We start from the raw sequence: 27,446 nt of genomic DNA, 5'->3' as shown, positions 1-27,446 counted from the left end.
ATGTCTGAAGATGGATGAATACAATCAGTGGTGGGTTGCTACCGGTTCGCCCCGGGTTGGGCGAACTGGTAGCAGCGGTGGCTGGAGGCTCCACCCAGACGTCTCTGCGCATGCATCACACGAGTGAGCAAGCGCGCACCCATAAGCGAACCAGTAGCAGCTGAAATTGAAACCCACTACTGAATACAATACCCTATTATAAAATGCTATTGATCAATTAGTTAATTGAATTACAATGCTGAATAATGAAATGATCAATGAAACAAAATGGAAATATATTACTTGAAAGAGACAGGAGTTATATGGGTATCGTGTTTTTTTATGGACCTGTAGACATTTGTTGACCCTGATATAACAACTACTCAGTCCTATTTTTTTGTTGCGATAATATTTAAGGGACACATAGAATGTTATCAAAATTATTAATTTTATTGTATTGTTAACATATGCCCTCCTAAAACTCTTACATAATATGAATTAATTTACAAAATACCAGTAAATTTACAATTTTACCAGTAAATATTACAGTCTTTAAAAAGCTAATACAAAAGCCTAAATTCAGGTCCATATGATATCCAAACTGAGATCAGAACTTGTTCTTTCATTCCCCCTCAAGCAAAGAACCTGCTGAAAGCAAATTTATATAATGAAGCTAAGTGAATTTTTTGTTGCACTTCTCTCTCTTGGGTCTAAGACAATTGGCATTGGCCAGATTACCATGCTCACTTCTCCATGGGCCCCCACTGCAGCCAACCCACCATCAGCATTTATGTTCAGTGAACTCTCTGCTGGCACTCTGCTGGCACTCCAGCAATAGTCTACTGCCAGTCCTTCCCCGGCCCCTTCTCCCAGCTGATTATTCTTCCCAGGCATTTCACTACACAGGACTCTCCTACCTCCCAGCCTGGCCCTGGGAGGCTCATTTAAGTGTCTTGTGCAGCAAAACACCCAGTAAGAAGTGTCCCTCGGTGACTCAACTAGGAGAAGAGGGCCTGCCAAACATAAATGTTGGTGGTGGGTTGGCTGTGTTGGAGGGGCCTGCATAGAAGTGGGCGTGGTAATCTGGCGGACACCAATTGTCCCATTCTGTCTCACTGGAGACCAACCAGTGATATAAAGACAAAGTTGGGCATATTCTTATACATTTGAAAAATAAATACAAAGCTGAGATTAGTGATAACAGATAAAATAGTATCAAGTGTGTCCAAAATTAGTAATATAAATATTTTGAACTAAATAACCTTTACCTATTAAATCTATACTGTAATCAATGTGTCATTAAATAGGTGTGCTCCATTTTGGTAGCAAAATGTTTTGTTAAAAGACATAAAATGGTTTAGTACAAAATGTTTAATTTAATGAAACTTACTATATAAATATCATCTTGCTGAAGTCTGTCTTATCACAATAAGAACACTCAAATACAACCCTCTGGTATTTACTAGCTATATAAATTGTGCAAACACTTAGTGTCTATCTTTTGAATATGCAAAAACTATGTTATTATCTTTCTATCCTAGAGAGGGCAGTAGTCCCCACAAAGAGTAACATAAAAGAAAGCAATTAAAAAAAGAATGCAAGGATACTAAAGTCAATTTTTATTTTTAAAAGAAAGCTAAACTTTTAAAAAAAAACATTTGTATTTTCAGTCAATGGACAAATATAAAAATTGATTCTTTTATCATTTCTATTGCTCACTGATTTAATTCTACAAAATTGTATATGTTATTTCCAAAGTTTTTCAGGAAATAAAGATCAGACCTCTGAATAGGCACAAGCTTAGATTTCAGAATTTTCTTTAAAATGTCTTTATATTTGGAAAGAAAGCATTATTTGGAAAGAAAGCATAGTCAAGAAAGAAATTTCTGAGATTACACTGAAGAAAAGACGCAAAAATGATAAATACTATATATTCCATCAGATAAAGGAATGTTCTTGTTTCAAAAATTTGACATGAGGTATGTAATAACTGAAGCTATTCTAAAATGTAAATTGGTTACCATTTAACCATGTATAGATAAACCATTAACTCTTATTTTAACAGGGGAATTTTTAAACTGAGGAGAAGGATTTAGTGATGGGTAACTAACTTGAATATATTTGAGGCTACTAAAATAAATGTGTTGATTCTTGTAAAGAGTTTCCTAGGAAAGCAATACAATGAATATTGTGCTTAAGGATTCTAACAAGGCTATGTATGAGCTCTACATAAACATTCAGGAATAATTGGTATAAGTTTAACAACATCCCTCTTCTGTTCATTAAAGCAGACCCTCCTTTTTCAAGCTTTAATGAATAACAGAGAGGTACTCATGGGAGGTCCAAATAATTTTTGAAGCATGCACAGCGCAAATGCTGGATGGTGAATTGATGCATTAGTTGCCTTTACTGTATCTCTCAGAGATAAACAAAATTCTGAGCATATAAAAGGATTATTTTGATACTTACATAACATTTTGTGTTATGTATAATACTTTTCAGGAAACAGATATGCTTCTGTGAAAGCATCTAAAGCTTAGAAGGAAAATCCCATAATGGCTAAGAGAATCTTCAAGAACTTTGCATCAAAGCTAAAACTGGAGATCTTCTTAACATTACTGCTTTCATTTCCTGTCAGCAAATTTCACACTGATGGAATCAGCAGGCGTCAATAATCCATGAGTTTTGGCAAAAACTGATTTAGTTTTTGGAGATCTTTTTATTTCAAAGTGCTGAAGTAGCTAATAGGAAAAATGGAATAATATCAGGATTAATAAAAATGAAATATCAGAAAGGCAGCAATAACAGTTAAAAGTTTTAGAAGTCAAAATCTTATAAGATATACTATACATTGTATTTATTTAATTATACAAAGACCAAGTGACCAAGGAAAAAATCTATTATTAAAAAAAAAAAGCTATATGCAGAAATGTATATAGAAAACTTTCAAAAATTAAAAAGGTGCAGTTAACTGTCTGAGAAAGAGGGTGATGGAAACAAATGTAGTGACTCTTCTAGAGCTATATGATGACCAGTGAGCTAAGAGGAGAATAGGAAGGGGTTTAAAAAAGGCATTATGGTATTAGATTGACTCACAGTGCCATCTAGGAAGGACAAGACAAAGCACATGAAAAACTGTTTGCTGTTGTAGTGCAGGGTTTCATTCCAGTATAAAATCTCCGATAATGAAACCTCAAATGAGAACATGCTGAGAGTCAGATTACTTTCCAAAGTCTATAGTACTCATCCCCTTCTCATCCCACAGATGATAGTCCCAATAGTGTCAAAAATGTCACTTTACAATGAGAAACAAGTAAAGTTTCGATGAATGCCAGAGCATGGCTTCTTTTTCTTACCTTCTGGATAGTTAATTCTACTCTCTGTAGGTCTGACCCCATTAGTATTTAGAGATCGCTTTAAATTATCATAGCATTAAAAAGTCCTAGATAAATTCAGTTGCTGGGCTTTTCTATGGAAATCCTGTGCACATTAGACTTTGATAATGCTAGAGCTGCCCTTAAGCAATAAAACTGGATATAGATTTTCAAACAAGCTTAAGTAAGGAGTGACATCCCATTATTTATCATTTGCTCCCCAAAGGGTCTTATTTTAAAATTTTACAATTACATTTAGCCTTCACTTTAGCCAGGTTGGATACTATGCCCTCAGCAGTCCTTTTTTGGATATTTTAAGGGCACTCCTATTCATTTTTGGTTATGTTCATGTGGTGATGATTCAATAGAAATTGTAGGCCATATGCTAGTATAGTGTTTCCTACATAAGGACTAGACAGACTCTTATATGTATATTCTGCCTTGAAGACATTTCCAGGTAAAAATAACATCTCAAGTTGCATAGTTCTGTTCTGTCATTTGTAAGATACATGGTGCCATTACTTAAGATTGGAACTTCTTCTAATAGTATTTTATTTGGATTTATTTTAGTAACTTTGTTCTTAATTATTTTTAGACTCCATTATTAATGTTTTTCTCTTATGCAGACACACATACATATAGATATTTAGATTGTATCTGCCTTAGGATGTAATAAATCTGAATTGAATTGCTCTATGCAATTTATCTACATTTATTCTTTCTTCTTTCTCCCTTGATCAAAGCAGATCTCACTGGATCAGCCTAGGTTCAAGGGCTCTATGACTTCCTCACAGCAGCTTGCTGTCTTCTTCTATTTTTGGTTCTATTTATGTGCCTTTGGGTCTGTTTTTGAACCCTAGCAACTCCCTGGATAAGTCCCTGCAGTTTTCTTGGCAAGGTTTTTCAGAAGTGGCATGGCATTGCTAGCTTCCTAGGGCTAAGACAGACTGACTGGTACAGGGTCACCCATCTGGCTTCGTACCTGAGGTGGAATTAGAGCTACAGTCTCCTGCTTCTAGCCTGACGCTTTAATCAAACTGACTCTGTCTTCTTCTATGCATTGACTTAATTTGCTGGAAACTGAAGGAGTTGCCCCACTTGTGTCACAGAGGCTCAAGCTGGCTTCTTTCACAGTCTCAGTAGAGGGATTTCTTGATCGTGATAGTGAGCATAAATGTTAATACAAACCAATCATGACATCTGAAATGAATCATAAGCAGTTTGCAAGCAGTGGGAGCATCCAGAGGCATGATAGAGATTGCAGGGCACTTCAGGATGCAGCAATAAAACTAAGAGATCCCCTCCAATGAGATTGTTAAATAACATGAAACATGCATGTGGAAAGCTAGCATGAACCATGAATGGCACTGCCAGCTCAGCAAATAGGAAAAAAAGGTCAGCTGGTGTAAGGAAGCCATTTTCACCCTTTTGACCAAGCAAGGAGGGGCAATATTAGTACACTGAATAGCAATGGGAATAGCACTTATATACTGCTTCACAATGCTTTTCAGCCCTCTCTAAGAGGTTTACAGAGTCAGCATATTGCCCCCAACAATCTGGGTCCTCATTTTTACCGACCTTGGAAGAATGGAAGGCTGAGTCAACCTTGAGGTGGTGAGACTCGAACTGCCAAATTGCAGGCAGCCAGCAGTCAGCAGAAGTAGCCTGCAGTACTGCATTCTAACCACTGTGCCACCACAGCTCTTAGATAGCCTAACCCTAATCCTTAACAAACTACATTCTAGGTGCATGGAAGCCCATTATCCATTTTCTATATACATCAAATAATAAAAAACCCACCCGAAGGCCAAAACTGCAGTTAAGTAGCAGATAAATTACACATATACCAAAGTCATGTCTCTTTTTATCATAGATATGTAAAACCTTGAATAATGAAACTGTGGATAGCAAGCATTACCTGTATCCTTGGATAGGGGAGAATCAAGTACCTGATGTTCAGACACTTAATGGAAGGTTGCCTAGAAACTCACATTCTTTTGGCATGCTTCTGAGAAGATTGATGCACAGTTTCAGTACAAGGATTCAGAGAGGAAGTAGCTTTTGTTGTGCTAGATTTACCCAAAGGACCTGCTGGCCCTTCGTTTTATATAGTTTTATCTCATTACTTATGAAGAAAGTGAATGGAAGATGCAGGAGATCCTTCTTTCCTTTTCTAATCTGTGATAGCACCTGTCATCTCTTCAGCTACAATGTTCTTAACCTTATTGCTAATAATAATTGTGATGCAGTTGATTCTTCCTCCACATCCTCATTCAAATTCAAATAGAATTAAAAGGAGCAGCTTCACATAAAGCACCAGTTTTTCTAAGGAATCTACAGGGCATCTGGAATGCCTAGTTATTCTCTGGAGTTGGTAGCAAAGAAAACTCAGTTTTTCTTTTTCCACACAAAGTGTTTGGACTGTAAAAAGAAACCAGGGCAGAAAAAACTTCAAATAGTTGTCCTCTGAATCACCATGCCTGCCTAGCCTTTAAGAAGACAAGGTCGAGAGTATTTTTTCCTCTGGCTTTAGCACTAAATCTTAACCTTCCTGACTCAGAAGATTCAAGGAGAATGTTTGTTTAATAGCTCTTAGGTTATTCTAGATAACAACAGCCAATAAGTGGAAGGGGGAAGAGGGAAGTCATTTCCCTCAATCTTGAGGAATGGAAGGAAAGAAGCCAAAAGAGACCTAGCAGTAGTTCTGAATAGAGTGGCTATTCACCCTTGTTATCTGCAAGCCCTGTCACCATTTAAAACAGCCCATAAGCCTCTTCCACCTAGCTTGGAGGAAAACAGAGAGAAGATGCTAGAAGTCCAACATCTTCAGCTCTGATTCAAATGGTTGGAGTGGTGCTTTTCAAGGAATATAAGCAGTTAAAGGATTTTTTAAAAAAGTAGTTGCTTGCTCATTGCATGTTTTTCCTTTTACCATAACATTTTAATTTTTTTTTCAACAAAAGCAGCTTTAGTAGGTATAACTTGCTTACCTGTATTAGTGCAAGATGAATTTCCAATTCAGCAATTCGTTTGCCTATGCAACTTCGAATACCATAACCAAAAGGGATGGATCCAAAATTATCTACCCTATCCATATTGTTTTTCCTTAGCCAGCGTTCAGGTTGGAACTCCTTTGCTGAGGCAAAATTCTCTTCCTGATATGAAGTAGCATAATGACAGAGTGCCAGTTGTGTCTAATAAAGTAAATATATTGTAACATATATATATCAATCCCCAAGTGCATGTACTTTTTTATAATTTCACAAATATCAAAACAGTATGACAAATATGTTTACCATGTTCTATATTGCTTCGAAAATTATTTTGAATAAAATCACAATAGTCTTGAGTAAGCTATTACTATAATAGTCATGGTTGTAATTATGGCAACAATTAGAATAATAATTGTATTTATCAAGTTAGTATTTAAACCTGCCAGTATGTTTTAACCTCATAAAAACATTATTTTAAAATTTACTCAGTATTTTATGGGAGGGGGAATTTATAACCAAAGTCTATCTCATCAGATCCACCTTAATTAGATTTAATAAATTAGCAATACAAATTAGCAATTCAATATCTGTTTTCAAAATGTGTTGCTGTCCACAATGGATTATAAATCACTATTAACATACTTTGGGTCCCTTTCATGTGGCTGCTTACCCCAACATAAGCAGCATTTTTACACTTGTGCATTTGCTGGCAAATAACCTAGTTTTCCTTTCCTTGAGCAAGGTCAGTATTGAGTACTATTCACTCCAATTAATCAGAGAGTACAAAAATGACACATGGCCAAGCGTCTACTTCTTTTTTTTTGTTTTTGTTTTTTGTTCTTCCATCAGCACAACTATGAAGAAAACATTTTTAAAAAAACAAAATCCAATTGGTCAGAAATGGCAAAGCAGATTTGATGGTAGAATTGGATTTTGAAGGTGGAATAAAATGTGAATTATCATTAGTGGGAAACTCTTTCCCCAGCAACTCAGAATCAGATTGCAAAGCTATCTTGATTATTAACTTAGTTTCCCAAATCCCATGGCAGTTCCATAATATGAAGGAATGCCACTAGTCCACCCATGTGGCAAAGAATTAGGAATAAAAGATAAGGAGTATGTTTTATTGCTTTCTCTAATATGGTGGTACATTATTCCTGGTCTGACTTGGTCGATCTGTTTTTTTCCACATTATTCAGTGCCATAATTTGAGGAATGTTTAAGTCCTTTGTTGGGTCTGGGCAGATATTGTTCAACTGTCATCAATGGTTATTTCAACAGCATATCCATTATTGTGAAGGTAATGTGATGTAACGTATCTGACCACAAAGGATAAGTTGTGAAAGTTGCTGAATTGATATTTTTTCAAGAAACTGTATTTCCACAGAACTGTGTACATTTTTAATTCTACTGAAATTCAGGAGATGTTTTCCACCAATCACTGAGCAGGATTTAAACCAAAATCTAGTAGCATACTGGTTCAATCTGAGGAAAGCTTCATGGGATTTGAAGGGAGAAAAAAGACCTGAACAGCAGAGTACAAGAATCAGGATGTTTTCATTACTGAGCAGGGAAACAAACAGTTAGGAAAAGTGAAACAAGAAAAATATGCTCATCCAGATAAAATGCTATGTTCTAACTCATTGATGTAAAATGAATTTATATTCAATATGCAGACATTCTTCTATAGTTTTTCAGCCAAATTCCTAGAGCTTTGATTCTTAATTAGGAATTCCATTAACAGGTTCAAAAGCCTGAAAAAAATTCAAATTCCTCTTCTAGAGTTCTCACATAAGAATACTATTAATAAATCATAATTCAAGGATAGGCAGTTAAGAGGTATACATTTTTTTCAGTTCTTAAATTAATAATCTCATATTAAAACTAAATGAATCAAATCTGAGACAATTTCTTAGCTCATACTTTTATATACAGTGGTACCTTGGTACTCAATTGCTTTTAAACTCATAGAATTTGGTATTCAACGCATTCTGACACAAAAATTTTGTCCCGGTACTCATCATTTCTTTGGTAATCAATGCCCAAGCTAGAATTTGTCATTGTTGGCTGCCTTGTAATTCACTGTATTATTCCTTATGGGAAAAATCTGTCTGGTACTCAGAGTTTTTGATACTCAGCTCGCCTCCTCAAACCAATTAACAATCAATACCAAGGTAACACTGTACCCAAAATAAAGCTGCAGCTTATTTTTCCCCAGTCTTTTGATAGAATTAATTGCCCTACTTACCCCTTTAGGTATCAGGTAGCCTCCAACAATCATATCTTTCTGTGTAACTCTGCCATTTCCTGGTAATACTGGAAATAATCTACAAGTAAGTGTCAATTAGATATTTAGTGTCTGTATCATTCTATTCGGAATATTTTGATGATACATTACATGATCACAAAAAATCTTAGAGAAATTGTGAAGAGTTTCAGATTGTATAATTGTTAATAGAATGAGATAAAATATTAAAAATGTTGAATAATTCAACAAGAAATAATAAAATCCTGATTTCACAGAATATAAATTGGTTGAAACAAATGTAAGAAACAGCTTTTAAAGATATGTCTGAATATTTTTAGCTTTAATGTCATTCTTCTAAAACTAGTGCTCATAGTTTAACCATTAAACATATCATCCTATCTGGTAACAATAAATGTAAAACAAACAAACAAATGCAATGTGATCAGTGATCCAAGGTAAACCAGACAAGTAACTTGACCAGATGAGCTAATTCAACTTTATTGTAAGGCTACATATTAACAGAATCTTGCAAGTCTGAAAACACAAATCTCCCACCAACACTTTTAACTGCCTGATCCATTAGGGTGGGCCTTTCTTAAATTTTCTTCTCTGACTCAAGCCATTGGGGGCTGCCCCCTCTCCTATCTGATTGTTTCCTAGGCAGCATCTCTTCCCATCAATCTCACATGCCATTACAAATCCTATACAATTTTAGCTAGAAATATTCTCACAATGTTCAATGGAGTGACTATATAATTAATCAGGCACATATTGCACAATAAAATGATAAAGATAGTGAAACATCCTTTTTAGCTAGAAATCATACAAGGCAGTTACAATATGTATTTCTAGAAAGGACCATTGTATACAATGTACTTCTAAGTAAAGCAATTTGCTTAGGGGGTTTTTGGTATGATTTTTGTACAGAATAAATCAAAATAATGTTTAATGCTATAATAGAATTCATTGGAGACAATAAGAAATTGTAAGAAATTACATGTTTGTTTACTTTAGGCCCCATCTTCCCATCTTGCCGTAGAAAATGATGATTTCAGAAGAATTTATCCAATTTCATGGAAAATAAATCCATTCTGGTTCTACATGACAAAGTAACCTTCATGTTCAAAGGTTGTATATTTCCTATTAACTTTACTAAGAGAATATATTTATTCATCGTTTTCTCTTCACTAAATTTTCTGCCAGCTAATGTTGGAGAAAGAGTTCAGATTAAAAGTAATGGGAAATTGTATTTTCCTCTTTGAAAATGAAACAGCATGAACTCTGATCTCTTGTGCTCATTCTCTTTGGCTTACAAGAAGAGACTAAAAGCTTCTCCTTTAGCTTTTGAACATAGCTATATATATGTACAATTCAGGGGTGGGTTCTACTTACCTTTACTACCGGTTCACAACAGGGCCATGCATGCGCTCTTCTGCGCATGCGCAGAAGTGTTTTTATGATGTCAGGGTCAGTAGGCGGAGCCTCCCACCTGTTTTACTACTGGTTCTATAGAACTGGTGCGAACCGGGGGCAACCCACCACTGGTACAACTTCAAAAGCTATATAATACAGCTTTTGAAAATACTGGGGCAGCGCAATGGCTCAGCGATTAAGATGCTGGGCTTGATGGCTGGAAATCTCCCATCCTTGCCCCAGCTCCTGCCAACCTAGCAGTTTGACAGCAGGCAAATGTGAGTAGATAAATAAATATCACTTCAGTGGGAACATAACAGCACTCCGTGACATCAAGCTGGCCACATGACCACATGGCCACATGACCATGGCAATGTCTTTGGACAGTGCTAGCTCAATAGAGATGAGCACCGCTCTCTATTGCCGGCAACAACTACAGGAGTAAAATCTACCTTTTTATTTTTTTAAAAAAATATTGTTTTGAAATTTATGGAACTAAATTTTCTAGTGTAGTCTAGTACCTGTTGATAATTAATAAAGATAAACTATTATTTATTTCTATCTTGTTCTAATCAGAGGGGCAAACTATAAATCTATAAATTAAGTTCAGACACAGAATTTGAGGATCAAAATGCAGATTAGTTCAAAAATTTAAGGGAAACTTTTCTATGTCTTCTCACTGTATATAAAAAACAACAAGAAGGGAGGCATTAAAGTGGGCAAGGGTTGGCATGGCAAAAAAAGCTCTTCACTCTCACTGTGTCTAAAAGGAGAATAAATAAATTGCTAGCTCTTTTACCCCATCCCTATCCACGTTTTCATTCATGTTGTATGAATTTGTCTGACTGTTTGCAAACAAACAAATGAGGAAAGTTTATCAGCTGCAAAGCCACTTTTTCACCTGTATTTCTGTATTTAAAGTCTTTTGCAAATTATGGTAGAAAATGATAGCTTGTGGATAATCAGAATTTTCCCAATACTGTAGCTGTAATTATGGTTGTAGATTTTTGAATTGGGAAAGATACAGTATATATTCTACACAGTACCTACAGACAGAAACTATAAACAGGATATTGAAATTCTTGTTCAGCGTTGGTAGAATGCTGAGTTCCTGAACCCAGGAACCAATAGGTATGAAGCAATAGACAATGTCAAAAACAAATCAGAATCAAGCTCACCAAAGCCACAATGTTGTGAAGAAAAAAGTTGTGCTTCTATTTAAATTATTTAAACTAAACTACAGCAATGCTGAGAGGAAAATAAAATTTCTTCAGTTCTAGCTGGCTCAGATCAAGAGCTGGTTCTGAAGTAGAACAAAGTTCTTCTATGAAAGGGTCTTTTAATGCTTTACTTTACTTTAGCAAGTATGATACTCTGTTGATCTAGTACTTTGATTCTGATGCATATAATATTTAGTTAAGATTATGAATATATTAAACAAATATAGTATTTGGTGGCCTTTGAGTTTAACACTTGCACACATGAATATGTAAAATTGTTTGTAGTATTTATCAGAATTGGTGTCTATTTCTCATTAACATCTATATTCATTAAAAAGAACCCCCCTCCCAAAATTAAGCTGTTTTCCATTTACAATTAAAAGTATGAATAGCAGTCCAATCATAAATTATTTATCACATTTATCATTTAAAAAAACCTATTAGTGTAACACAAACTATTCCAATATGAAGAATAAAGAAAAATGCAAGGAAAATAGGACAATGGGATCAATTGAATTTGATTTAAATAAAAATGTATATATATATATATATATATTTAATCGATACATCTTTTCTTATAGGCATGCAGTCTAGATTCAATCTATTGTAATGAGAACGTTTATAATTATCACCTTACATTTTTATACTCTTACCTTAAGGTTTCTTTGAGAAGAGCTCTAGTCATTGGCAAGTTGGGAATATGGTGTGCATCAGGAACTTTATATTTTCCTAAATTATGAACTATCTCTTTATATATAGAATCCTGCACTTCTGGATGCTTTGCTAAAAGATATGTTGCCCAGGATAAAGTGAATGAAGTCTTGGAGGGAATTGGGGTGGGAAGAGAAGAGAAGTGGGGAAAGAAGGGGTGAGTGATATTAATCATTAAATAAGAGCATTTTTCATTTTTAACCAATCATATACATTTGGACAAATCAAGCTGTATATCAAACATGGTATCAAATAATTATCAGACAACACAGCCTTTGTTTGTTTTGCCGATCTTTTGGACGTTGGCTTTTCAGAGACTCTAATTCCCTTTGCATAGAATTGTAGCTTTTAAAATTGCTTGTTTTATAGCATTTATATGACTGCCCAACTTGAACAAAAGTGTACAAAAGGTGTACAAAAACTGTATACAAAAATATTCTGCCCCAGGCAATTATAATTAAAACAAATGAAATAACTGGAGATCAGAATTTTTTTTATATTCCATCAGATGGGTACTCTGTTCATCCTGTCCCAAGCTCCTCATGAAAGAATCAAATCTGCTTTATAATAGCCTGCAGGGTTGGGCATCAAGAGCAAGTACCACCACAATGAAAGCTCACTTCCTAGAACCCATGAAATGACTTTATTTGAAGTAAAGGACCTGAAACGTACCCTCCCTAATACAAGCATTGGGCAGATACAATGGGAAAAACCAGTCCACAAATATAGCAATAGCATTTAGACTTAGATACCGCTTTACAGTGCTTTACAGTCCTCTCTAGGCAGTTTACAGAGTCAGCATATTGCCCCCAATAATCTGGATCCTCATTTTACCAACCTTGGAAGGATGGAAGGCTGAGTCAACCTTGAGCCTAGTGGGATTTGAACTGCCAAATTGCAGGCAGCCAGCAGTCAGAAGTAGCCCTCAGTACTGCATTCTAACCACTGTGCCACCGAGGCTCAACATGTGCTCCTATGCTATGTAGGGTTTTATAGATGATAACAGCACCTTCAATTGCATACAAAATCCTATGGGAAGCCAGTGCAGATCCTGGAGTAGAAGTATTACATTGTTCTATTGAGGAATAGCAATAAGTACCTGCATGATTGAACTCTACACCATCTATAGTTTTTGAATAGCCTTAAGGGGCAGCTTTATGGAAAGCTAGCTTGCTTGCTTGCTTCATGCTTGTTTGTTTCCTACCTTTATTATTTTACAAATTACTCAAGGCAGAGAACATACCCAACACATCTTGCCCCAGGGGTGAAATACAAAATTTTTCCCTGCTGGTTCTGAGGGCGTGGCTTGGTGGGCATGGCAGGGGAAGGATACTGCACAATCTCCATTCCCACCCCACTCCAGGGGAAGGATACTTCAAAATCTCCATTTCCTCCCCACTCCAAGGGAAGGATACTGCAAAATCTCCATTCCCAACCCACTCTGGGGCCAGCCAGAGGTGGTATTTGCCGGTTCTCCAAACTACTCAAAATTTCCACTACCAGTTCTCCAGAACCTGTCAGAACCTGCTGAATTTCACCCCTGTCTTGCCCCCTTATTTATTGACATTTCTCTTTTTCCATTCTTCCATCTTCCATTCATTGTTCCAATTTCCATTTCTCTTAAGTTTATAATACAATTAAGTGCTTTCAGTTTTGAGTTTTAATTCAGCCCCACAAATATTGACTTGTATTTCAAGTTCTGTGTATGCTTTTAATAGCTATCAAAACACATGTCATATTCACAGGATGAAGTTTACAATGGCATTTTAATTATTATTTTTCCATCTCATGAAAGGGAAAAAAAGAGACATCTTTTCACAGCATTTTACAATATTCTCTCACAAAAATTCAATTTTGCACTAACTATGTAACAATTTACTGTGATCTAAATAATATTTCTTCTCAGATCCTTCACCCCTTCTTCAAAATTGGCACCATCCTAAAGAAATATGGATTTTACAGACTTAGAACTTATTGTACATGCCTCCCTGAAGTCCAAGCCTGTATCTTTTAAAGCAGCAGAAAACTGACTGAGAAAATAAGTGATAAATATTGATATTCCTTAAGAGGATAGAAGGGAAATTGGGGAAGAATTTATTACATTTAACTGGAAAACAATTTCATCTAGATTTTTTTGGGAAGATAGACCAATTTTGGAGATTGGACATTATATTTAACCAGACAACAATTGATAAGAGATGGTATTAGGAAACATCCAGGATGAATCAGTGTTAACTTTTGGGTGATTTGGGATATATAAGAAGCCATGGTAAATTTTCCATGAATTGATTATAACAATAATTTGTTAACGGATGGGTTTGAAACTCTAATGTTGTCTTTTTATTATTATTATTGTTCTTCCTGTTAACTATTTTGTCATTAATATAGTATATAAATGACAGATTAATAATTTGCAAATAGAATTAGTAGATTAAAATTTGGGCACCCCATTTCTCAACAGATGGGAAATTAATATTATTGTAATATATTTTAATTAGTATTCAGCTAGGGGTGATAATATGTGTTTATGTGTAGTTTCTTTTTTTAATGCAGTTTTAAATGTCTTGTTTGGATTGTATTTTTCTTTTTTCTTAAAAATATTTTTTGGAGCTTTGTATTTTAACTTTCTTTCATTAAAATAAAAATAGACTAAAATGCTTTTGTGCCTATAATTGTTAGTAGAAACATTCTGATAAAAAACAGTCTACTGTTAAATCCTGGCTTGCATGGAAACCTCCCATATACAATTGAATTTTTAAGGATCTCTTTCTATATACATATGACGTGTGTGTGTGTGTGTGTGTGTGTGTGTGTGTGTGTGTGTGTGTGTGTGTGTGTACCTTGAACTTCAGAGAAACAAGCTACCCAAAATGTGCCATGTCAGTGAAAATTATTTATTACAATCCATTCATGTGTGCATTAAAAAGCAAAAATAATGAAAATAGAAGACCCAAACTTTACTATGTAAAATACTGTCCTAGTTTATCCATTTACATAAGTATAAAAGAAATTTAATATTAAAAGGTAAAATATATCTTTTAAAATAATTTTATTGTATTTTATAAGACACTTTGGGCATGGATATCCAGAAACATAGGATATAAATAATGAACTTACTGTGTCAACACCTGCCAAAAGCATTTCAGTCATATTGGCATAAATTTCTTCTATTGTAAGCTCTTTTCTCCTAAGCAGAGTTGTGAGTAATCCACCTTCTATCTTTTTTCCTTGATCTAAAAGGGACTTTATTTCATTTATTTTATTGTCAACATGAATTTGACCTTAATGATTAAAAGAGAAGAAAAAACAAAGAATGTTTATCAAAATTTGAAAACTAACGTCTTATGCTGTTATCGCTTGTTTATAAAGTAGGGTTTTTTAAAAAATATATTTACCTTCAATTGCTTTAAAAATGTTAAATGTCTTACTATCTTCAATGCTGGAAAGTAATTTATTTTCTGTTTAGGGAGATTCTCAATTATCCAGAACTGAAAAAGTCTATTGGATAAGATGTGAAACATTTTCAAGGAAAAAACCCCAAGAAATTTCAGTTGCTTTTTGGAATAGCACCTTTGAGTTACTTTCTATTATGATAAGATTCAAGAACTTGCAAAATTATACATGTACTTAATAGTCAGTGGAGAAGCCAGATTCACTTAACAACCATGTAACTAATTTAACAACTGCAGTGATTCACTTAATTCTGACAAGAAATATCGTAAAATGGGGCAAAACTCAATACTTGCTTAGCAACAGAAATTTTGGATTCAATTGTGGTTGGAAGTTGAAGACTATGCAATTGATACTAGCAAATGAGTCCAATGATATTATTTAAAATCAAAATATCATGATAGTAATCCATTCTAAAGGTACCAGAATGTGGATTACTATTATCACTCTATCTAAACTAAGCTGTGCCATCTGACTGACTGTAATGCTGAACTTAATTCAAAATTCTGGAACTTATCTTTAAAGACCAAAATAGTTTGGAACCCTAAAACTCAAAAATGTCTATTTTCCCATGTCAACTTGACCATAAAAGGTCTTTTCGTATAAAGATGACATGCTTTATGCATGAACAAAAGAAATATTCTTTGGCAAGGCATTTCCCAATTTGGAATAGAGAGCTACTCAGCACAGATGTTGTATATTCCTTCAAATGCCTAATTGTATTTTTATATTACCCAGCCATCTTAAATTATTGCATTTTTAGTGGATTAAACAGTTTTATTCCTCCCATTTTTAGCATATTAGTAACTTAATCATTGACATTGTTGCAACATTGCACTTCAACAGGCATTATGTGATATGGCAACATCCATACTCTGAACATTAGCAAAGAAACATGAAAGGAATTTTAAAAAGTAAAGGGTTCCTTAAGACCTAAAGTAAATCCAATCACCCGCTCTCAAAAAAAAGTGCCACACACTTTATGAAGGCCAAAAAAGGAGAGATGTTTTTTACTTCTGTGTTTTAAAATACTGTATGAAGAAAGGTTTTGCCTATTCGAGTATGCATTGCGCTTCCATTTTCAACTCCCTCTACAGAGTTTGCTGTGACATTGAAAAAAGCCACTTCAGATTATTTAAACATTAATACTAAATATAATTTGTCCAACTGACTTGAAACACACACCGAAAAAAAAAAAAAAGAATCAGTATGCAGGAAAGAAGAAACCATGAAAGAATTTGGAGGGTCACAGCATGAGGTCTGAATAGAAAAAAAAATGAATAATGGAAAATATTGGGAAATTATTTTCTGCTTGTTAAAAAAAAAACAAGGATAAAGGTTACTTACATTACAAGAAAGGCTGAGAATGGTAAATAACAACTTTACAATCATAACTATACAAATAATAATATGTTCATGTTTGTTAGTCAGATTCTGACTTTTTTCAGCATAGATTAAAATATGGGGGTTTTTTTGTTTTTTGTTTTAATTTGATTTATATGCCGCCCTTCTCCGGAGACTCAGGGCGGCTTACAATGCGCTAAGCAATAGCCTTCATTCTTTTGTATATTTATACAAAGTCAGCTTATTGCCCTCGCAACTGGGTCCTCAATTTACCTACCTCAGAAAGGATGGAAGGCTGAGTCAACCTTGAGCCTTGGCGAGATTCGAACCTGCAGTAATTGCAGGCAGCTGTTCTTAATAACAGGGTGCTTTAGACCACTGTACTACCAAGGCTCTTTTGATTGTTGCTGCAGTAAATATGTTTACAATTAGGGCAAAACATCTAGCTACTTTAATTTCAATTATAGACATAATTTAAGAAAATTAATATTCATAATTAGATGCAGTATTTCAGGTTCTTGTATAGTTACACTTTGACTTCCTTTAGCTAACATAAATGATATTTGAATTTCAATCTTAAAAAACAAGAACACTTACTAAATTTAAAGAGTCCATCCCACGATTTACAGAATTCTCTCCAAGGCTTTGGAATAATTGGACGAAGCCACTTGGGAATAGCTCCTGCATACATAGTAGATTTGAAACTGCTAAACATCAACTCCAATGCTTCAATATATTCCAGTGTACTCTTGGGAATGTGATTTTCCAGGCACCCCAATCGACACTCATACAAAACAGTTGCAACTCCTTTAAGGGCAAAATAATGCAGAATGTATTGTTTTTCTTTGCAAAATAATGTACAAAACAATACCATGCAACAGGAATAGATAAGGGTGAGTTCTGGTACTTCCAGTGTAGTTGCTCAGAAAATGGTGGCTGTTTCCAGAATCGTGCCACACAACCCAACAACAAACAGTTTGTTATGTTTCTCTAACCCGAGTGCCACAGCCTCCCACAGTGTTGTGGAACACTGCGAAAGGCTGTGGTATGCTGCAGAGCTCAGGTTAGGGAAGTGTAGCATGGCGCTCACCACTTTCCAAGCGACCAGAATGCAATGTGGTTGCTTGGAAAATGACAGCCACTTCCAGGATTGCGCCACATGGACCAGCAATGCAGGACCCAGTCCTCCTACCCTAACCCAAACTCCAGAGTTTTGGAGATCTACAAAAGGCAAGTGAGGAGAATGTGGGGCCCAGTAGGGTGGGAAACAGACCCAAAGAGTTAGATGGGATGCTGCAACATCTCTGTAGTCAGTCGTAAAGGCGAAAACCACAGGGACACTGCGGCACTTTTAACACGACCAGATCGTATGTAGCTTTTGGGGGGGACAGAGTCTGTCATAACTTTGAATTGTTGTTGCATGATCAGTCGTAAGTCAAGGACCTGTATATCCCCAACATTCTTTTCTTTTTTTTTCTTCCCCCCCCCCCAACATTCTTTTCTTAGTGACTTTATTATTAAGGTGGATTCTCTTTGAAAGGTTTGGGTCTCTCCATCTTGAGCTTTTTGCAACCCATACTGAACTGCCATTTGTTAGATAACTCGTTGATTCTGCCATCTGTTAATTATTTTTCTCTAGAATCTCTCATAACTATGGCTATTGGCAAGGGTTTATGGAAATGACAACCTCTAACAACCTCTAGATTGCCTACCCTTGATTTGTAGAATATTCCATCTCTTGTTTGATTGTTGTAGCAGTGATTTCAATTGGTAATAATCACTGATATAATCACATGGTTTAAGCTGTTATTCCTTATTTAAAAATGATGACTCTTACCTTCCATTGAATATTTAAAAAAAAGACTATTAATATCTGTCACAGTTTCCCCATCTTCGTCTTCATTTCTAAGAATATGGATTCTCTTAATTAAATCTGAAATAACTTCATTAATTCCACTGGAGAAAATTGCAACATCACTGGGCTTTACCATTTTTTGTCTTAGTACACGTCTCATTTTTAGCCATTGTTCCCCTTCTCTAGAAGAAATAACAGGTAAGGATAATCTAGATCACTTTTTTTTGTCAAAAACAAAATCAAAATTTTCAGTAAATGTAAATATAACCATACTGTAAATTGTTTCTGGAGGGTAATATTTGTACAAAAATTATTAAACTAATGTATAAATGCTTTATTAAACATTTATGTTAAACGTTAAATCTTATTATTGTCATTTTATTGGAATGTGTGTAAAGTTATGAATTTTGTCAGGTAAAGAAACACATCTCTTCCTCTTATACTAGTAATGAAATGACATTTGGAAGGCATATGCCAGAGGATTTGTTTTTTTAAATCAAGTTTTTTCCATTCTAATACTTTTCTAAACACAATCCAAAATCATTTTTTTAAAACAGTTCAATAATTTCTTTTAGATGTTCTTATCCTCATGAAGTATTATATCCAGATAAATCTTTTTGAAAACTGCGTGTAGCCTGCAAAACCACAAGTTGATCCAGAAGCTGATGGTGACATATATATTCTTGGGAGTAATGCTACCTTACTAGATAATCTGCAAAATCTTCATCTGAGTTCAGGGTCTGATCATTTTTTTTTTTTCTGAGAGAAAGATAAGGGGCAATATCACTAGCTCTTTTTTGATTTGGAAAATGGGAAGCTGCCATCTGATCATTGTGCGAAGTATCATTGACTCTTTGTTACTAAAAACTGTAGCAGATGGGAAAAAACTGTCAAAGGTTTGGATTGAAGTCCACAATAGAAAATTATAAAAAGTAGATTGAGAATAAAAGTAATAAAATGTTTTTTAAACTATTTAATCAATTATAAAAGAAGTACAGAACTTTAGAAGAGTAAGGAAGAGTAATTAAGGTTTTCTTGGAAAGGCTCATCCATTGCACTTCAACTGTGCTGATCCCTGTGATTTCCCATTCACATATTTGGGGAGGGGGGAAGTGGGGGGAGAGAGAAGAACATTTTTAAGATTTCTTTTAGTCTTCTTTTGACTAAAATTACCGAAAGTTAATTTGACCAGAATTCTTTTTTATAATAATAATAAAATAGGAAATGCTGATCTTTTAAATTTAACTAAATTTGCCTGTTTATTATGAATAATCCTAGAAGTTATCTGTGTTTATATGCTACTGATTTTAATATGTCTTAAATGTCTGTAGGGTGACTAAACTATAACTGCAGTTCTAACAACAAATAACTCTGTGGTTAACCAAAATAAACTGAATGTTCCATTTCTGGAATTACAGAATTGGAATCTTTGTGTTACTACTTATTGTTTCATTAAAATTTTGCTGACATTTTCTAAAGCACATTCTGGTTCTTACTCTATAAAATACTTAGCTGCCACAATTTTATCCTATGAAAACAGAATAATACTGTGACTCATAAAGAGACTGGCTTTCTTTTGAAAAACCACACTGCATCAAAAATTCTTATTTTGATTAATTATTCCCTATAGGCATTTACAAATACCCAGTCCCTGGGGATATAATCCCATTATAAATAGATTCTTTAATAAAATACTTTAATTGAGAACAGTTGCATCACTAGGCTTAAGAAGAATATAAAGTTAAAATATTGTTTGACAACACCCCCCAAAAATCTGAGTGCACTCACGCCGATATAAGTCCTGTAGCTCGTGCCCGTAAAGCTCTATATTCTTGCCAGGAATCCATGTCAGCTCTTTGTGGCATGCAACCTTCTTCCCGTAGAACCTGAGCCACCATGTCTTTATCTGCAATGGACACAACTAGTTTGGGACCAAAGTGAGACTTGAAAATTTTTCCATATTCCTGTACATGCTTCTGCTATGAGGGGGAAAAAAAGAATAAATTACTCATTACTCATAAATTATTCCTGGCAATAGTGACATTTTCATACAGCACTGAATTCTAATGTGCATTATGATATCAAACTGCAATTAAAAATAACAGCAATAATTTTCAGAGTAATTATATTTATTTGATCATGAGGGCACTGCAATTGCTATAAATATGGTTAAGGGTCATGTCTATTTTCCAGCATTGTCCTAACTTCGAACGGTCACTGAACAAATGGTAATAAGTTGAGGACTACTTATACAGCAAATATGTGAAATACATGAATACGTTACAGTGGCCAAGGTATTTATGATATGGGATTTTCTGCAGCCTTCCATCTAGAGACATCTCTTTGGAGACACTGGTAAATTTAAATTAAGCTATGCTCAATTTAAATATCAAATATTTGTTATCTGAGGTTCTTCCTGATTAAGTACATCGCTGTCATTAGTGTACCAGGAGAGAAGCCGTAATGGTATATAACTTCTTCTCCGGTCCTTTTTTCCATTTTGAGATAAAAAGATTAACTAATGCATATAGACCCAGCCTACAAGGAAAATATCAAGACTTAACCAAAATATGAAGACAGCCAGTTATATGGTTATGACATCAGTCCAGAAACCAGCAGACCATGAGTTTGGTCCTGCCTTAGGCATAAAACCAGCCTTTGGGCCTGGGTAACTTTGGACCTGTCACTCTCTTTCAGCCATTGGAAGGAGGTAATGACAAACTATTTCAGAAAAAAAACTTTTCCAAGTAAACCGCAGGGATTAATCCGTGCAGTAACCAATGTGCACACGCACACAAACACTATATATATATATATGTTCCATATGAAAAACACCAAGCACACACCAAAGCATTTGAACAATATTTCTTAGGAATTTATACTGAACAAACTCAATCTTTGAGATGTCGGAATACATATCAACTTGAAGTCCATAAAGGAACTCACAAAACATTAAATATAAATTAATTTCACAGGCTAGGTTCACACAATACACTGAACCACTAACTATTGAAGTGTGCAAATCCAACTATTGTACAGGTTGCTCTCAATTTATGACCACAATTGGGACTGGAACCTATTGCTAAGCGATACAGTTAAGTGAGACACACCTGATTTTAGGAACTTTTTTGCCATCATCATTAAGAAAATCTGGCTTCCCACATTGACTTTGCTTGTTGCTCCCTGAGAAGGTTGCAAAGGTGCTCATGTCACACACACATACACCAGATGCTGCAACTATTGTAAATACATGCTAGTTGCCAAGTGGCCAGATTTTTATCATGTGACCATGGGGACACTGTGACAGTCTTAAGTGTGAGGACTGGTCATAAATCATTATTTTCAGCACCATCATAAATTGAAAGGTCATTAAATGAATTGTTGTAAGTTGAGGACTATCTTTAAAGTTATACTGTCCCCAATTTCCTTTTACCATAATTCAAATGGCGGCCATCCAAAAAGTGTCTCATGTATGCTGCATGAGACCTAGGCACTAGGGTTTGAGTCACGGCTATTTACTGAAATCAACAGGTTGATAGATGCAAAAAGGCTGTATTATGTGGGAGGATGCCATTAGTGGTTTTATGAGATAAATAATATAACCTTCTATTGGCCTGAGAGGGGATGATTTTTTGAAACTAGTATTTCTTGGCCCCAAATCTTGGGCTGGACGCCACAAAAACTGACAGTATACTTATAGGACAGTGTCTTTTGCCTGCTTCATTAACCACAAATATCTGTGGACTTTCCTGGGCATTGAATACCAGACTGTAAAATTGTGAGTGTTGGGCCATATTGATAAATTAGTTAACAAGATTGTGACATCCGCAGATCAATCAGACTGTAGCTTCAGAGGGCATTCCTGCTCTGCCCTTTAAGACTTTAATATGAGCTTTGGTTTTTTTATAGCCTGTCAGCTTAGATCAAACTCTTTCAAATTTATTCAGGCTGCAGAATCTGTTAGTTTAGAATCTGTTTTTTAAAACATAAGCTTTCCTTTTTGGCATTACATAATATTTTGGACACAGATATCCAGACTTGGGTGGGTAGAAGCAAGGAAAACCATTATGTTTTCATAATCCAATCAATGAAGAATACAGCTCCTCTGAAGCAATGTTGTGCCACTTTAACCGACGAAGTTCCAGTCATAGATGTTACACCCTAACTTAATGTTGGAGTCAGGTTACTACGAACAGAACTTTCATTGTGAAACCACTAAATTCCCTCTACCTTTCACGTATGTCATAATGCAGAGTACATTTTGTATATCAAACTATCATTTAAGTGCAGGGTTCAGATTTTTCTTTTATCCACTGTACACAAATAGAATTATATTAAAAGTTAAGCATACTAATTTATGAAACGACTTTTCAGGGGGGAAAAGCTAAACATTATTGCACAGAGTCGTTCTTGCTTAATACCACTTTCAGCAGCTTCTAATAAACAGTTGAACAACAGTTTCTCTATTTAGATGTAAAGTTGTACTAACAAATTTGAAAAGATTGGTTACATTTGATTAGGCATCTTTTAAAATCACAAATATACAACCAAGCAGAGTTGTCTGCTAATTCAAAAATAGCTTTGGTCTATTTCATCATATAACACTTCCTAGTTTTGAAAAAACTGAGTCATTTTTTCTCTTTTTGTTCTATTGCAGTTTTTAGACGTAAGAGGAAAGCTGTTGTTTCCTTTGCAGAATTGTATCTCTGTAGACCTCTGGCCAGCCTATTTTCCCAGGAACTATTGTCTCATCTTGCCTCCTAGCTCCTGAATTTGACAATTTCCCCCACTTGAAGCTCAACAGCCGATTTGTTTGATTATCGCCTTTATCCCAATTGCCACAGCAGCATCTAATTACTGTAGCTCAAAATGCTGACATGCTATCCTTCACCATTAGTTCCTGCGAGCAGTTAAATGCAGTGGAGGAAAGGTGGTTTGGCATCTTTGTAGCTTTTCCAATTAGCAATTGCTCAAAATATTTTTTGGACATGGCTAAGTAGTAAAAAAAAAAAAAGCTTGCTAACAGTTTTTCAAAGTTATGTGAAGTGAAATGTGGACAATATAGTTAAAATATGGACCAATTCATATCTGATTAAATTTTGTTACTTTGAGTGTGGTGCTCAACTATCATCACCTACATATTAAACAAATGGATTCAATATGTTTGGTTATTGTAGTCTTTGAAGAAGTTTCTACCTATCGTTGCAAGATATCCTACTGAATCACAAGCAGCTTCTTGAATAAGGATATTGTTATGGATAATATTGTGGACTGTCTTTAACAATGAGGGAAGAATATTGGGAATATTGGGGGGAGGGAGGAAGCAACCGGAGCAAGAAAGCTAACAAAGAACAAAGCTCTCTAAATAATATGGACATGCAAGACCTATAGTAACCTGAGGTAAAACAGATAGAACTAGAAATCAACCCAAAGTAAGAAATTGTGTATCAAGTAGAAAACAAAACTTAGCTGAAATGGACTTAATCAACATCAACAGCTGAACCAGAAGAAGGACTGTTATAAAAGGCTGGACCAGAAGTTGATTGGAAATACTGTTTATATTTACCATCTGAAGCTGCAGTTTTTGCCATTTTCTCTCCTTGGGCAATTGCCTTTTGAGGATTTGGTATATGAGAGTGAAAGGTATGTGCATAAAAATGGTGAAGCAAAACTATCTAGGTTAACAATGGATTCTTTTGTGTACTGTCTTGTCATTTAGTGTGAATTATTCACTCATCCACAATCCCTATAGTTATCTATGAGAGATGAATAAACTCCCAATTGCTGACCACAGATGCGTCTCCAGCAATCTCAAGATACCTGCTCTTGTTTGAGCTGAAAAGAAAGCAAATTGGAAGAGTAAGAACAGAATAGAGCTGGAAGGGACCTTGGAGATCTTCTAGTCCAGCCCCCTGCCTAAGCAGGAGATCCTATACTATTTCAGACAAGTGACTGTCCAGTCTCATCTTAAAAAACTCCAGTGATGAAGCACCCACAATGTCTGAAGGCAAGCTGTTCCACTGGTTAATTGTTCTCACTGTTTGGAAGCTTCTCCTTAATTCCAGGTTGCTTCTCTCTTTGATTAGTTTCCATCCATGATTTCTTGTCCTGCCCTCTGGTGCTTTGGAGAATACTTTGACCCCCTCTCCTTGGAGAGGAGTCCCTCAGTGGGTAGTGAAAGGAAGACTAGGCGATTGAGACATTGTAAAATCATATTTATGACTTATGGAGCCATCCATCTCACAGTAGTGTTTCTGAGGTCGTCCTCAGTTAAGGTTTCAACTAAGGTTGAAATTTTTGTCCCCAATGTCATGTGACCACATCACTTAGCTATTGCAATCCTTGGCAGCCCCATTGCTGTCATTTACCAAATTTTACCAGTCAATAGTTGACGTCCCAGCCCAATCCAAGCCATTCCTACCTTGATCCTACCCAGCCACAAGCCTTGTTATCGTACAGGACTGCTTCCTCTTAAATTCCCCCACCATCTCCATTATTTTGGCTACCCAATGCTGCCAGATGCCCCCTGCCCAGTCCTACTTGCAGCACCATGTGCCATTAATGTACCAGCCTGGGCCTTCTTACAACCTTTCTTTCTCCATGATGCAGCTGGACTTCTCTTATGTGGTGGCCAGTGTCTTCCTTCACCAAAGAAGCCCCGTATTCAAAAGATGGTCCCTGCTGGAAGGGTGATTATTATTGGCATGTAAGGATGCAATTAGAAATGGTTTTATACAATTTTACCTAATTACATTCCATTCTTGTTTATCAAATGCAATTTTTTTTCCTCAGTGGCTAACCTCTATTTTATAGACCTCTGTAAAGCATAAATGGGATAATTATACTTGTTGAGAAATATGAGATCTTTAGCAAGAGTTATGAAACATTAAGGCTATAATTGCCAGCAATGGGGATGTCAAAAACAACAAAGATTCGGGGGGGCGGGGGAGGAGGAATCTATGTACGCAAATGCTAGATGAGTGAAAACACCCGCGGCTCCATGGCAACCATCTTGTCATGGAATGAGGGCGGGACTATAGAGCCAAATGTGGAAAAAAAATAATAGTAATCAAGGAGCCAATGGGGAAAGAGGACGGTCGGGGAATCCTAACCCGTTCTCCCGAAATTCGACCCATCCCTACGAAAGCGCGCGTGTACGCACGCACGCGCGCACGCTAGCGATTGACTACAGTATGATTGTAGGGAATAGAATATGACGAAGGGAAATTGGAAGAAGGAGCGGAAAAGATAGTAGGGGGCTTGGTGGTCCTAGCGCGCTCCCCCCCCGCCCCCCGCCTTGGAAGCGCCGCGTGAGGGGAATGTGCCGTTGCCGGGGGTTCGGCACCGTTAGAACCTCGCGGGCGCGCGCGAAGCGGCTCCGTGGAAGGAGACAAGCCGGCTGAAAAATGGGAGGGCTTCACAATGCCGGCCTTCTGCTAATGGGGTTGTTAACTGTTTAGCCGGCAGCTCATGCTGCTGCTGCTTGCTCTCTCTCTCCCTCTCCCTCTCCCTCTCTCTCTCTATAAATCGTCCAAGCAGGTATAACGACGAGCAGCAGATTTTAATAGCGTGGTATACCGAAGAACGTGGGTAGGGGCCAGAATAAGCTTAAAAGGACAAAATGGTCTCTTGCCCTGAGAGAAAGAGAGGGGGGTGAATGGGTGAAAAGTCTGTGGAAATAGGTTGCTGTTGGCTTTGTGGGCAAAGCCCAGCAATGCGACTTGTATCCGGACGCTCTTGCAACCAGATTGGAAAACCAACGGAGAGTATTTTGGTCAATTCTGTTCAGTCTCAAGCGGAAAAAGATATCTTGGTGCAGAAATACTCTTGAGGCAACTAAAATAAAAAAATCCAAGCGTATATCTTACTTGGAACAAACTCCCACTGAAATGGGTGCAGCAGCTTTAAACTAATCCAAGCATACATTGAATCATTTCCCCACTCCTTTTTTTTTGCAGCCCGGCTGTAAGTAAGGGAATATGCACATGTAAACATGCTAATGTTACTCTGACTACAATTTAAAGGCTGCAGATAGTTTAAGTATAGGGATTAACAGTCTCCTCCTAATCCTCCACCACAATTTATGCCACTCCACTGCAGTATATGTTTTTAGTTAATAAAATCAGAACCTAAAATATTTCTTCAGAATGAAAAAAAAAAACCATCTTTCATCACAAGCAGACAATATGAAACCCAGAATAGCTGATAGATGGAAAGTAGGAAATACTTATTCTTAGTAGCAAAACTAGCATTAAGATTCCATTGGCGTAAAGAGAAAACTAAGTTAAGCTTTAAGAATTGCTTTGTGCAACAAAAAGCAAATATAATCAATCTCAACCATTGTTTTTCATTAAATTGTACCTGGATTTCATGAATGCGGGCAAAACCATCCTTACAGAAAAATTCCATGAGATTGGAGAAAGTCTTGGGTCCTGGCATTTCTTTCAGGCTTTTCACTCTTCGGCGACTTGGATGCTGGCTGGGTTTGAGAAGTCCCTTGGCTTCCTCTGAAGTTTCCACCATCTCCTCTTCTTTGTCCTCTCTTGCTGCAGCTGCATTATTTTGCATCTCCAAGGACGTGCTGCCTGAAAGTTTGGGCAGCTGGTGAAACGTATTGCCAAAAATAACACTATAAATACAGTTCCTTTGAGCTTCAATCACCTGTTTGCAATCCATTTTCAAAGCTTTGGAGAGAAACGACATTTTCTTTTAAGTTAGACAAAACTTGCTAGCCCTCACAAACTGATTTTCATTTAGACCGAGCTTCTCTGTTTGATTGCTAGTCAAGCAGCGCTTCTCCAAACTCTCACTGAGCATCAGTTTACACAGACCATTATTAAAGACTCCCTCCCCGGAGGC

General features: G+C 36.1%; 1 protein-coding gene across 2 annotated transcripts; it reads right to left on the bottom strand.

The window, feature by feature from the left end:
- Positions 1 to 408: 408 nt before the first annotated feature.
- Positions 409 to 27,446, bottom strand: CYP27C1 (cytochrome P450 family 27 subfamily C member 1). Of its 2 annotated transcripts, none has more exons than XM_034422046.3 (9): positions 26,949 to 27,446; positions 20,376 to 20,566; positions 18,570 to 18,769; positions 17,330 to 17,539; positions 15,056 to 15,219; positions 11,881 to 12,047; positions 8,595 to 8,673; positions 6,344 to 6,547; positions 409 to 2,720 (listed from the first exon to the last, which is right to left on the bottom strand). In XM_034422046.3, exons 1-9 carry the CDS (start codon positions 27,288 to 27,290, stop codon positions 2,604 to 2,606), a joined length of 1,674 nt encoding a protein of 557 aa, XP_034277937.1. In that variant the 5' UTR covers positions 27,291 to 27,446; the 3' UTR covers positions 409 to 2,603. The 2 variants fall into 2 exon arrangements, with proteins under 2 accessions (XP_034277937.1, XP_034277943.1); XM_034422052.3 differs by having other exon boundaries at positions 1,582 to 2,720; positions 20,376 to 20,563; positions 26,949 to 27,393.

Source organism: Pantherophis guttatus, chromosome 1, assembly GCF_059756535.1.
Source record: "Pantherophis guttatus breed Tessera chromosome 1, ASM5975653v1, whole genome shotgun sequence".
Classification (NCBI taxonomy): Eukaryota; Metazoa; Chordata; class Lepidosauria; order Squamata; family Colubridae; genus Pantherophis; species Pantherophis guttatus.
The sequence above is the reverse complement of the archived record's forward strand: the minus strand, read 5'-3'. Positions and strand labels throughout refer to the sequence as shown.